The sequence below is a fragment of the Lacerta agilis genome, chromosome 14, assembly GCF_009819535.1.
Source record: "Lacerta agilis isolate rLacAgi1 chromosome 14, rLacAgi1.pri, whole genome shotgun sequence".
Classification (NCBI taxonomy): domain Eukaryota; kingdom Metazoa; phylum Chordata; class Lepidosauria; order Squamata; family Lacertidae; genus Lacerta; species Lacerta agilis.
The window spans coordinates 47333774-47348129 of record NC_046325.1 but is presented as its reverse complement, the minus strand read 5'-3'; the positions used below and the strand labels follow the sequence as shown (position 1 = coordinate 47348129).

General features: G+C 41.1%; 1 protein-coding gene across 1 annotated transcript in view; it reads left to right on the top strand.

Moving 5' to 3' along the window:
* Positions 1 to 13393, top strand: part of AHRR (aryl-hydrocarbon receptor repressor) — a 43717-nt gene extending 30324 nt beyond the window's left edge. Inside the window, exons 5-11 of the mRNA XM_033170674.1 lie at positions 2005 to 2094; positions 2597 to 2726; positions 3216 to 3349; positions 4834 to 5033; positions 6542 to 6603; positions 7873 to 8014; positions 11856 to 13393. Coding sequence (XP_033026565.1) covers positions 2005 to 2094; positions 2597 to 2726; positions 3216 to 3349; positions 4834 to 5033; positions 6542 to 6603; positions 7873 to 8014; positions 11856 to 12939 — 1842 coding nt within the window. The 3' untranslated portion in view covers positions 12940 to 13393. The remainder of the gene's footprint in view (positions 1 to 2004; positions 2095 to 2596; positions 2727 to 3215; positions 3350 to 4833; positions 5034 to 6541; positions 6604 to 7872; positions 8015 to 11855) is intronic.
* The last annotated feature ends 963 nt before the right edge of the window (positions 13394 to 14356 follow it).

The following is a 14356-nucleotide window of genomic DNA, read 5'->3' as shown; positions in this document are numbered from 1 at the left end:
AAGTCTCCTTGGTACTATAAACATCATTTTTTTAAAGGATTCTAAAAACATTTTAGAAGCCAGCTAGGCTGTTTTATTAACAAAACAAATATAGGATTCGTAGCACATTGATAAGAGTTTTGGTCATACAGTATTTGTTTTCCCCCTTAACAAGTTAGCAGCCAGACTATTAGGTCCCATTCTGGAACTGGAAAGGGCCAGAGTTGACTGTATCAGAGTACAGCTGTATTACCTCTTATTTTTTCAGACCATTCAATGTGTGGAGCAAGTTACAGAGCAACATAAGACTCTAAAAGACCAGTTCCAGGGAGCTTGCCTGCTTAGGGCTGGTCCACACTTGACCCATGCCTAGAAAACACGCGTCTGACTGGTTTTCCACATGCCGCGTTCTTTCTAGGCACAGATCCCCAATTTTTTTGCGCTAAATTGCAGCAAATGTCAATCCGGAGAAAAACTGGTAAACAGTGGGTTTTCCCAATGGGGAAAGTGGAAGTGTGGATGAGCCCTTTCTTTGTGTTGATCTGCATTCTATAAGATAATCCAAAGGAACCACTGCGCATACTATTTCCTGTAAGAGGTTACAGGAGAAAGACAAAACAAAATAAATAATAATAAAAAATCCTTCCAGTAACACCTTAGAGACCAGCTAAGTTTGTTCTTGGTATGAGCTTTCGTGTGCATGCACACTTCTTCAGATACACTGAAATAGAAGTCACCAGACCCTTATATATAGTGAGAGTGTGGGGGGTGGGTATTACTCAGAAGGGTGGTGGGAATGGGTGATTGGCTGATAGGTGTGGAAAACCTGTTGACGACTGCAATTAGTCTTACAGGAAAAAGCAAGGGGTTAGATGGCTAAAGATAGCTTTGTCATGTATAGTGAGATAAGAATCCAATGTCTTTGTTCAGACCAGGTCTCTCCATGGTTTTAAGTTTGGTAATGAGTTGCAATTCAGCAACTTCTCTTTCCAGTCTATTTCTGAAATTCCTTTGTAGTAAGACAGCTACTTTGAGATCTTGTCCTGGGAGACTGAAGTGTTCTCCTACTGGATTCTCTGTCTTGTGATTCCTGATAACAGATTTATGTCCATTTATCCTTTGGTGTAGGGTTTGGACTGTTTGTCCAATGTAGAGAGTTGAAGGGCACTGTTGGCATTTGATGGCATACACAATGTTAGAAGATGAGCAGTTAAATAGTCCTGAGATGGTATGTTTGATGTTGTTGGGGCCAGTACTGGTGTTGTCCGGGTGTATGTGGCAGCAAAGGAGAAAGACAGTACAAGTTGAATGCAAAAGGAACAGTCTTTGTGGAGGCTGAAGGCAGGGGCTTCTCTGCAGGGTAAACATTGCTGACTCAGGAAAACAAGGATTAAGAGAGAAGCAGCTCAGTGCAGACCAAGAAGCTTCTTGATGGCTCTGGCATCTTCTTGGCTCTTGACATAGAATATTGTATGCTATTGATTAGCAAATGTCATCCAGGATCTCCAAAGCCTGATGAAATATGGAGGCACAAGCATTATCAGGATCACCAAAATGCTCGGAAAGCTCATAGGCCATCCTGCTGAACAAATTTAGATAATATATTTTTAAAACCACATGAAGACATCTTCTCTGTAAAGATCACATTTCATCACCCTGGTCTCCTTTGAGGGGAAGGTTGTGATGATGATGATAGTAATAATAAGTAATAATCATTGCTTTTTTCTTTAAAAAAAAGAGTTTAGGGGTACTCTCATTTTGACTGAAGAAAATCACCATTTTATAGTACAAAGATTTACAAAATGTTTAGGGGTATGCATACCCCTGCGTCCCTCCAGAAAAAAGCACTGGTAATAATATTAACCCCCCCAAAGAAATCCTTATTATTTACCATGTATGTTTAAATGTGTGTATATTCACTATTTGGCAGCTTAAGGAAAAACATGACACCTGCAATGAATGAGTAAATTATATTTCTGGCCATTTTGTTTCATCATTTATTCCTTTGCTTTTCTTCTTCCATAGTCACTGAGTGGTTTTGTTCTGGTGGTGAGTGCTGATGGAATGATATTCTATGCCTCACCAACAATTGTGGATTATCTAGGATTTCACCAGGTAAGGGTATTAAATTAAATATGTGGAGTCTTACATATTTTGATGTATTTGTATTCAGTTTTCCATTTTGCTCCATTTTTTTAAATTTTTTAAAAAAAATTTGTCAAAAACTCTAAAAATCACACCAGTACTTCATGTCCCTTTGTAAGCACACACCAAGAAGAACCCGTATACAGTCTCAAAATGGTATTGTGTGTTAAAGGAACTCTGATTATAGTACGTCCACCCAAATAGCATTCAGTTGCCCACCATGTTGGGCTCATTTACACACAAATTGTTGTCCCTCGGGCTCAAAACCTCTCCACGTTGCCCGTGCAATAAGAGCAATATAAATGCCATAGGTGGGAGTGAAATGGAGGGACTGATTCTTTCCTGTGAGAAAAGGTATTAGCTTTCCAAAAAGAAACAAACCCCAAAACCTATTTGTGCTATATATTTTTTAAAATGCGAGTGATCATATGCCAAAGGACAGTGTGAATGTAATCAAATATTGTTATTTTAGACTGATGTAATGCATCAAAATATATATGATTACGTTCATGTGGATGACCGGCAGGATTTCTGCAAACAACTGCACTGGGCCATGAATCCGCCACAACTCATTTCTGGACAACATATGCCAACGGAGACAGGTATGTTTGGTTAACAGTCTGTCGGTACAAGTAGATACCTGCAAGATAATGATGTGGAGGGAAAGAGGAGGAAATGGGGCAGAGGTGTAGGGATCTTTCCCTATCTCGTTTACCCACCCACTTTCCACTGGTCATGCTTTGCCCTCTCTCTGATTTCATTTTGCTTTGCTCCACCCCACCCCACCCATCCTCTCCTCTATACACTGCTACTCTTCCCTGCCATCTAGTAGTCAGTCTCTGATCCCACCTTATAGTAAAAATACAGGCAGCCCCACCCCCAAGAATCCTGGGAACTGTAGTTTAAGGGTACTGGGAATTGTAGTTCTAAGAGGGGTAAACTAGTTCCCAAAGTTCTTTAAATGATTGTGGTGTGCATGTGAGTTCTCTCTTCTTTTCCCCTCACTCTCTCTCACGCGCACACCCTCAGATGCATGCCTGTTTTATATGTTGTCATTGTTGGAATTGTAACTTTCATATTACAATTTTTAGGGGAAGAATTCATCCTTAATGAAATGTTTAAAGCACAGGAGGGTAACAGTACGCCATCAGACTTTTCATCCTTTTTAACCCGGTGCTTCACTTGTCGAATTCGCTGTCTTCTAGACAGTACTTCTGGCTTCCGTGTAAGTAAATCATACATGGTATTAGTTCATTTCAAAATAATGACATGTGCGAAATGTAGAAATCTGGAAACAGAGCTTTCTATATAAAGGCATCCCCTCCCCTTTATGCATGTTCTACTTGCGCGCAGCTGCGTTTACATGTGGCGCCAGGAAATAAGTAACTAACCCAATTCATACCTGGAAATATCCTCGTGGCTCGCAAGTAGACCCTCCCTGGAGCCTGAAGAGGACGGCAGTGAGGGTGGATGAAGCCCTGAAGCGATTGGAGGTGCAGCAGGGCTTTGTTTACACTGTTCGGCCTCCTGCGCATCCTCCAGTCTCCTGCCGGCTCCAGAGCTTCATTCCTAGTTGTGGATATTTTGGGATACAGAATTTTTGATCTGGATTGGAGAGAGCGGCAGATGGGGCGTTTAGGCAGTGCTCCCCACTTTATGCAATTATTGCTTAAGCATACAGGGGCCTGGAACATAACCCCCATGTTAAGTTTCAATTATTTCCGTAAAGTATTGCTGCTGCGACATTGCAGTAAAGGGGTGCAATATTGCAACTACAATGCCTACATTTCATATGACAGGCGAGAAATAGGAGAGTTTAAAAATGCTTCCCTTCCCTTTCTGCTGCTGAAAGTCTTCCATCAGTGGAACAGGATCATTGGATACAACCATTCACAGCTGATGGTGTGCATGAGGTTCTCTTGCACAAAAATGGCTTTTCTGGTTCCACACTGGAAGCTGCCTTCTACTGTCCACAGTGGGGGGCAGTTGCTGTGCAGCGTTTCAGACAAGGGCCTCCTAGCATTAGCTGGTTTCGCCAGGAATCGAGCTCGGAAACATTTGGTTGCAACTCACATCCTCTGCCACAGAGCCATGGCCCTTCTGCAGGTTTTTGGACAGTATGCAATTTTTCTGAGAACCAAAGTGGTGGGAGCTGTTTCTGCACAGCTGGATCTCAGAATGACTCTTAAGGAGGAACCAGGTGGGTCAGATGCCTTACTTTTAAAAGCACATTTCCACTCTCACACTTTCATGCGGCTCAGGATGGAATACATGGAGTTTTTCACAGCTCAGCTCAGAGAATCATAGAATTGTAGAGTTGCTTCCTTCCTTGTGAGTTGGGCAAATGAGAGGAAGACCAGCCCAGAGAAACCTAGCGACTTCACAGCTAAACAGTATTGAAGCCCAAGTCATCCCAAAGTCTTACACTCCATCTGATACACCTCAATGGATCGTGATATGATTGCTTGCCACATCAGAGTTGCCTCCACTATGTTATCCATGTGGATCTTCTTAATACCCAGTACTCAAAATAGTGGTAGGGATTCTAGCTACATCCAAGTGACTATGGCAACATATGACTCTACCCAATGATAGGAACCAAGCAAGCAGAGTCAGAACATTACAATTTGATGAGGTTTGCACATTTCAAATGGTTTTTTTGTGGAATATTGTTTGCCAACTTTCTCCTGTGTTTTTCCTATTTTCCAGGCAATGCACTTTCAAGGCAAACTGAAATTTCTCTTTGGGCAGAAGAAGAAGTCTTCCTCAGGAGCAATATTACACCCTCAGCTGTCCTTATTCTGCATAGTGGTGCCACTTCTGCTTCCTTCTGTGACTGACATGAAGTTAAAAAGCCTTTTTGTGAAATCAAAATGCAGATCTGATCAAGCAGCCACAACAGATGCAAAGCAAGTACACATGCATCTTGAGACTTCCTATTAGTATTTGTCATAGCCTGGTTAAGAGCGGTAGTCTTGTAATCTGGTGAACCGGGTTCGTGTCTCCGCTCCTCCACATGCAGCTGCTGGGTGACCTTGGGCTAGTCACACTTCTTTGAAGTCTCTCAGCCCCACTCACCTCACAGAGTGTTTGTTGTGGGGGAGGAAGGGAAAGGACAGTGTTAGCCGCTTTGCGACTCCTTCGGGTAGTGAAAAGCGGGATATCAAATCCAAACTCCTCCTCCTCCTCTTCTTCTTCTTCTTCTTCTTCAAAGGACCTAAGCAATAGAAGCTCAGAGCAGGGGGTAGATCTGTGGGAATGTTTTGGGATGCAGGAGAGGATATATTATTTAAGATATCCTATTCCAACTTGTGTTTACAAGATCCAGAAATTAGCAGAGTTCTCATTCCCCTTTTAAACACGCACGCAGCAGATAGCTTGCTCAGGTTTGTTAAAGCCTCTGTAATAAATGTCCTGGTATTTTCCCCATTAATCCCTCTCAAAATAAGACACTACACAGTCTTTTATAAAAGTATAAAAAGGGTTTACTCACGAGAAATCATCTGTTCACAATTGGATCCCAGACGGCAGACTTAAACTTAGTAAAAGTTACATTTACTCAGGAGACTGTTCCATAAGGGAAAACAGTTCCTTTGTAGTCTCTTGGCTGGAAGCTGGAAGCCAAGAGAGCATCTCAGTGGTGCTCCTTCCTTGAGAGCGTGGTCCAAAAGAGAAAGACGGAGTCTCGCCCCTGTGGTATTGTGTTAACCTGCCCAGGTGAGACCACACCCATCTCCAGTTACACAGAGGAGGTCCATCCCAGCCCAGGGGAAACTGCGAGTTCCAACTGGCTGGCCTAGAGTTCCCTTTCTATGTCCACTCGAGCAATGTTGTGTTTTACATCCCACAAGATCCACAGCCTGGTGGGGGCAAAGAGGAAGGCAGGTAACACTTGGTGACGCCAAGGCTAAAAATGGGCAAAGCACTGTAAAGCTACAGTCCTGTGTATGCTCACATAAGAGTAAGGTTCTTTGTTTGTCATTGTTTCAGATACATTGAATTTTCTCCTCTGTCTGTGCTTAATGCTACCACTCAAATCAATCATGATCTGGCAAATGCTGCACTGACAACCTGCCAGTAAATAATGTCAATACAATACCTGTCAAACGAGTAGCATCTTACATTCCATCAAAACTTTTTGTCCTGTAATAGGATAAAGGGACATGCCCAAACATATAATTGCACTACAGTACTTTAAGCCTATTCCGTAGCATTCTAAGAATGATTAATCCAGCCATGTGACTTCTGCTACGAACCCAAGTAAGATAATGGATGTATCGATGTGCAAACTCTTTCAATGTGGAATTCAGGAGTTGCTTTGAAGTGCTTTTTTGTGGCATTTGTTATGACAGTGGCATGCATGCATATCCATAATGTAATTTATAAAAACGTTTTGGTTTTATTTAAATCTTTGCAGCTCAAAGGCTATTTCTGAACAGTATATGGCTGATCTTCATAGAAGGAATGCTTTCCAAGAAGGTATCATTTTCACCAGTGGTTTTTAAAATTATTGTTCTGCATTTATCCATGTAATAACTTTATGTGGTGTTTGCTTGAATTTTACTTTCCTCTCAAGGTAAAACTTCCCCATTTTCTTTGCAGTTGCTATTGTAGCTCAGGTTGCTGGTATATAAACGGATTGCAGCAGCTGTCCTCTTGAAACATTTGCCATTCTTTAGCTGCTTACCAATCCATCTAATGGGGACACGGGTGGCGCTGTGGTCTAAACTACAGAGCCTAGAGCTTGCTGATCAGAAGGTTGGCAGTTCGAATCCCCGCGACAGGGTGAGCTCCCGTTGCTCGGTCCCAGCTCCTGCCCACCTAGCAGTTTGAAAGCATGTGAAGTGCAAGTACATAAATAGGTACTGCTCTGGCGGGAAGGTAAACGGCATTTCCGTGCGCTGCTCTGGTTCGCCAGAAGCGGCTTAGTCATGCTGACCACATGACCCAGAAGCTGTCTGCGGACAAACGCTGGCTCCCTCGGCCTATAGAGTGAGATGACAGTGCAACCCCAGAGTTGTCTGCGACTGGACCTAATGGTCAGGGGTACCTTTACCTTTTTAATCCATCTAATGCAAGTGGAGACCCATGAGATTTCACATAAATGGTGTTATGGGTTCCACCCCCTCAAGAATTGGAGGGCTGCATTTAGCAGTTCACTGGAGAAAGAGGTTGGGGGGTCACCAAGTTTCCTCCCCATCTCTAGTTGCAGAGTATGCTTTGTCAACCTGCCAGACTTTTTCCTTCAAGTTTTGTTTGTTTGTTTGTTTGTTTGTTTGTTTGTTTTGCTTTATTGACTGGTCTGCAGTATTTGGGCTTTACTAATTGTGTTTTTTTGCCATTTTAAATTAAAATGTCCCAGAGATATAACAGTAACTTACCCCAACTACCCTAGCTCCCCTGTGAAATTAAATACCACCTTTGCACTAGCTAGCTTTGTGTACAGATTTGTGTACAGATTTCACACATTTAGGTGTTGCTATCTAGTTATTCTGGCTGGCTGAGCAAGCATATGTAGTGCCGAAACAGTGCGATTGAAAAGGGTTTAAATCGAAGCAGTGTGCTTTCATGCAATGGTTCTCCCGTATTAGGCAATGGCAAACTTAGACTTATGTTTTCTCTATCCTGAATGAGTGTTCAGTGCTTCATTGAATAGACTGTCTGCATACTTACCAGATGCTAAAGCATTTATAAAGTAGCATACTTAAAATATTTTCCACCAAAAACATTGTCCCTCAAATTTTATAGGAAAGAATAATAGAGAAAATGGCATTTCTCTGAAGAGACTGCAAGCAAACGAAGACCATTGGGTTTGGATACAGGCCAGTACTCAAGTTCAATACCGAAATGGTTCTTCAGAATATGCCATTGCTCTACAGCAAGCTCCCAAGTAAGTATGCTTAAAACATAAGCATTTCAAAATATAAATATATTGTGTGAGAAATAAGCTACAATATGCAAGGGAAAATAGTGGAGACAAAAAAAGTACAGCTTACGTGATTGGAAGTCTATCACACTAGGTGGTGCAGGGGGGTGGTGGGGTAAATGAATGAGTGGATATGTATAATTTGTATAGTTATTATGTATATCTTTTTATTGTGATTATGTGATTAGGTGTGTATGAGTGAGTGAGTGAGTGAGTGAGTGTAAGGTTTTGTTTGTAATATTGATCAATCTTCTAATAAAATTTATTTAAAAATAATAATTTAAAAAGAGAGAGGAATAAGCTAAGAGGAAAGTTTGCTTTTTTGTCGTTCTGATTGGTATAGAAAGTGCAACATTCAGCTAAGGACTCACAGGCAAACAAATGAATGGAATTAAGGGCACCCAAATGGCATTTGCTCGTGAGCATGGATGTTTTTGGAGTCAGATAATAATAATTTAATAATAACAATAACAATTATTATTATTATTATTATTATTATTATTATTATTATTATTATTATTAATTGCTGTATTTATACCCCGTCCATCTGGCTGGGTTTCCCCAGCCACTGAGTGAATAACGGGAGCTGGCATGCTGGTGGGACAGTGAGTCTGGGCATGGACCCCTGTGGCATTGCAGCAAGGGACTATGTTTCAAGGGAGTTCTTTAGACCACAATGCTATCCACTCCTGTTGCCTCCTAGTTCCTTTCTGGTCCCTGTGCCCATCCATCACAGATCTTCTGTGCCCTATCACCTCTGGCTGGTTTCCAGGTGACACCCCCTCCTCATGTGGCTCCTGGAGGCTGCAGTTCCCATAAGCTCTGACATGCTGTACTTTATACACTAATTTGAAAACACTGTTGCTTATGAGGATAACCTGTAGCATCTCACCAAAAGCATCTGGTGCTGCTTCTACTTGCCTAAACAACTGCTGATTTTAGTTGGATCTACCTTTTGAATTTTTAAACAATTCATTTTTTTTAAATTAAAAATTTATAGGGTTTTTACAATTTAAATCACAGAACATTACATAGTTACATTTTTTCATACTCCCGCTTCTCCCACCAGGGGGAGCAAATAACCAAGCCCCCCTCTCACTGGAGCACATACAAAATCTTTTCAAATTTAACCACTTAACTTGTGTAAATCATTGCTTAAACCTGGCCCTTTTCGTGGGCCAGAACTTCTTACTTTCTTCAATTTCATCATCAGTTGACTTCCTCAGATCCCCCCCGTTGAATTCCAAATCAAACCTAGTTCCCAGTTTTCCAATTCATCATATATTCTACTTTACACTGAATTTTTAAACAATTCAGACACGTGGAAGTGAGAGTTGAAGTCAGACCAATATTGCTTTGGTTGGCATGTTTCTACACACAGTTTAGAACTTTATGCTAACTATACCAAGGCCTCCCTCTACTGGTCAGTAATGTCAGTACAGTATTTGTAATCACATCCTTTCTGATCTGCTTGTGGGCAGACGTCTCAATGGCCATGAGCAAAGCACTTACCTGTGCAAGTACTCCAAACAGTTGGAAGCATGTTTAAAAGGTGCTTGTCCCCATGTGCTAGAAGACATGGAGCCAGCCATTTTGTGAATGTTTTTGATTCAATTATTACTTTTGATTTTTTTGGAACCTATGTATTCCCTTTCTCCCATGCTGGAGTTCACACCTAGATAGATAGATAGATAGATGAGCACTCATACAAACTGCTTGTTAGCTGTTTCCCCTCGTAAAAAGGCTAACTCACCTTCATTTGTTACATAAAATATTGTTGCTGGGATCAATGGTTTAGTTACCAAGGGCGACCAGAGGTTTTGATCATACACAATAAGGCTTTAAAGCTTTAAAGAAAACCTTTTTACATACAGTAAGCCCACAACTTATACAATCAGCTTTACAGGCTTGGCAAAAAAGGGCCGTGGGCATTCGGGGAGGGGACGACTTGGGGAATCCCACCTGCCATTCAAACCCAGTGTGTTTTCACTATACGCAATTTTGATTTTAGGCACGACCCCTGGAACATAATCCCCATATAAATTGTGGGTTTACTGTGTAGGTTTATGAGATCTAGTTTGGCTGTTTTGTCTCAGGAAGAGAGTTACCTCGACCTCCACTGTTGTAGGTAGCCTGCTTCTGAATACCCATTGCTGGAAATGGCAGGAGGGTGCCAATCAGACATTGCATGTTACCGGTATATATATTTGACCACCAAACCATACACAGGCATGATTTTTTTTAAACTAAATTAAAAAAAAAATTAAATTACAAACATCTATATAGCATGAAAGGCAAAACATGATAAGAAAAATGGGAAAGGAGAGAGAAAATGTAGGGGGAAATAGTTTACGCCATGATATTAAATTAACATCAAAAGGTTATATAGAGGTATTTAATCTGCTACTCTCTCATTCCAAAAATGACTTATTGGAGAGGTGCTTTCATTCTTGTCAGGAGTGGGCTGATTAGCAGTCAATTGGAGGTGCATTTTGGTGCTTAACAAATAGATTAGCTAGAGAATTAGGTATAAACAGGCATCTCGAGCTGTTGCTCCTCCCTGACACTGAGAGCAAGTTTGCCTCCTATTAATGACAGCCAGCTGCACACACTCTGGCTCGCTTGCCAAAGCCTCATGCTTTGCCCAGCCACTCGTAGAGCAAAACGTAAGGAGCCAGATTGGACATCTGGGTAATGGTATGGAAATAAATTTTTAATCTCAGTGATAAAACTCAGGATTACTGTAGGACATTTGACACAGTACATTAAGGAATGAACCTGTAGTTTGTGGGTTTCATTGCTAGAAGATAGGCTGATTCGCTTTAAATAAGGATTTAACAGAGGGGTCCCCAAACTAAGGCCCAGGGGCCGGATGCTGCCCAATCGCTTCCTAAATCCGGCCCGCGGATGGTCCTAGACTCAGCGTGTTTTTACATGAGCAGAATGTGTCCTTTTTTATTTAAAATGCATCTCTGGGTTATTTGTGGGGCCTGCCTTGTGTTTTTACATGAGTAGAATGTGTGCTTTTATTTAGAATGCATCTCTGGGTTAATTGTGGGGCATAGGAATTCGTTCATATTTTTTTCAAAATACAAGATCTGAGGGACAGTGGACCGGCCCCCTGCTGAAAAACTTTGCTGACCCCTAATTTAACATATTCATGGAGGAGACGACTGTCAGGGGTTGTAAGCCCCCATCTCTGTAACTAGAGCCCCATGTCAATAAGTTGTATACCTCCAAATGCCCGTGAACAGGCGATGTTCCTCACCTTCATGCCTTGGCTATGAGCTTCAAGAAACATATGACTACATCTGAGGCAGAATGGAGGATTAGAGAAACATTCTTAAATTAGTGAGAAACTTTTTGAAACCTTTTTGCTTCTTCAAGACAAATGTAGGTATATTTAAACACTTTTAACTGATAGTTGGATAAAACCCAAAACTTCCCAGTCAAGTTCCACTTAGAGAGTAGACGCATTTAAATTAAAATACCTGTTAGTCGCGTTTTTTCTAGTGTTGGAGTCAACCTTTTGCAACTGTGAAACATGCAGGAAAATGTAAGTTAATATTTAATGGAATTATCCACACACATAAATAAGAGGATACTGCGCCACATACACACTGGTAAATTTATATTGTATAATAAACAATAATGCACTATTCAATCAAAACTGAAAAACAAGCAGCACATAGCAGTGATATGCCAATGAATTCTTGCTCTTCTCCATCACCATATTTCACATGTTGCTGGGGGAAAAGCTTTTATAAGTTTTTTTAAAATATATTTTTTCTACCTTTATTGAAAGGGAAGACTGTCATCAGAAGATAACAAGCAGCACCGCAAACACGAAAAGGAACAGGGAAAACCTTGTACAGATGAAGTATAGTAAGTGGGCCCCGAGGAAAAAAGAACAGGACAGCATAAAAGTGAAGTTTGAACCTTGTACTGATGGCGAAGAATGTTTTATTCAGCAAGAACTTGTCGGTCCTACTGCATCGCTATTCGGTACTCAATACAGTAGCAACAGAAATGGCATTTCGACTTCAGTGAATCCATCAAATTACTGTTCTAAAATTCAGCGTAATGAGAATGCATGTCCAAGCAAAACTGCTAGACCTTTCTGCAATAGAGACCAACGGCTCTTTGGTTTATCATCAACCTGTCCTCCCTGGGGTGGCACAGAAAATTGCCAGCCTCATCCAAGCTTGCAGCAGTACACAACACAAAGTTACTCTGGAGAATACATGAAGTCACAATGTCCATTAGTATCCTCAGAAACTCCGTACAACACGGGGTTGGCACATAACATCAAAACTGAATATGATTCGGATTCTGAAAATATAGGTGCTGTTTCAGCAAGTCGGGTCTGGATTGGTGAAAACAGCACAAGGAAAAAGCAAGCGATCCGTTTTCCTACTAGGGTTCACCTCAAAACAGAACTGGACCTCAGTGAGCATCTGTCTCCTTGCCAAACCCCAAAGCAGTGTGTTTATCCGCCGTATAACTGGCAACACATTGTGATGCACCATCCCAACCTCAGCAGAAGTGGACCTGGCAAAGGACTGCACAGCAAGGAACTAGTTCCTCTGAGCTCCCAGAACTCCGTCTGTGCAGAAGCAATGGAGGGTGCACAAGACACACATTACTGGAATGAATTTTATAATCCCAGTTTAGTAGAAGAGAGGGGGCTGAATAGGCAAGTTCTGAAGATGCAGTGCGAGTTTAAAAATCCCAGTTTTATTCAGACAGTCAAACACGAGCCCTTAGAGTCTTCTCACATGTCTGGCAGTGGTCAGACCAGAGTACAAACTACTTTTCCTGAAAGCACATTAGCCAGCTCTCAACCTCATAAAATAATGGGATGTGCATTTTCACAACAAATGGTATAGGTGTGCTTCCAAATGTTCACAACTGCCTCGTTAGTGCAGAGATGGGACAAAAGAGGAAGTTTCTCATTAGTAGGGCACTCCCCATCACAGGGATTTAATGATCTATTTGACATTGTTTTGGGGCAACAGTGTCCTAGCCGTGGTTAGCCCTCCTTAACTTAAGGATAGTGTGTGATAGGTACCCATATATATATAGTATCAATCATCCACAAAACATGACAGAGAAGTGGCCTTAATATTCATTAAAGCACTGTACAATATTATTGCAGGCAATTCCCTACCGAAATTGAAGGCCAATTTAAATGTCTTTTTTAAGAAAAAGAAAATGTTTGCATAAAACAACATAGCAGTTCATTTCTCTCGGCTGGTATTTCTTTGGCTCCCAGGTAGTTCAAGCATCTCTCTTGTGCTATTCAAAAATAAAAAAATTAGTCGCATATGAACAACAGGGATGCAAAAGTTAAACTTCTCCATTTTCAGTCTTTTAGGCTCCAAGCGGGAGAAGTTAAGAGATAGAAGGTGGCTATCAGGAGAAACAGAGTCTCTATGGACACAAAGTAGGGGATTACTGCAATCCTACCTGGAGATGGGGCATAAGAGTAGGGAAAATCTCTAATCTGCCTGGGCCAGTTTTTAAAGGTATGGCTGCTGAGGGTGTTTGGCTATTATTGTTGCCTCTTACTAAATTGTAATTTGTGTCTGGAATCCCTGATCCTACAGATCAACATATTGCAGTGGCATAAATCGTGATTAGCACTGTTTCTGCTCATGCTGCTCAGGAAACCTTCCTGTTTATTTCCTTCCAGTTGGAAGTGCCTGGTGCTTCTATGAATCATGAGGGCAGGTGTTAAGTCCAACTGTTAGCGCTGCTTCAATTTGTTGGGGTATGCAACCAGCAGACAAAGTTGAAGCCAGATCCCATGTTCTCTGGGGATGGGGCATGAACGATCATACGGAACTGTAAAACATGATTTAACTTGAATATCTCCTTGCTTGCATTTGTATTGTAATGCTTTGCTTTCCAGTCATATTTTATATGGAATATACAATTGCATCTCTGCAAAGCTTCTAATGGGAATGTACATTGAATTTAATTAAGTCACTGTGTAATCAGGATTTTGTTTTTTGTTTTATAAACCCAAATACTAACACTGGATATTTAATCTAGTCATACATGTGTCCTGTCGCCTTCCTAAACAAAAAAACAATGCTACTAATTTACAGCGTAATCTGATCAATATCTATTCAGAATATTGAGTTCAATGCGTGATGTTCAACTAAGTTTTACTGAGAGTAGATCGATCATAATTAATGAACATGATTAAGTTAGGTGCATTAATTTCAACAAGTCTACTCTCAGTAAAACTTAGTTGAATACCAGCTAATGAGACTTACTCCTTAGGGAGAATCATAATCA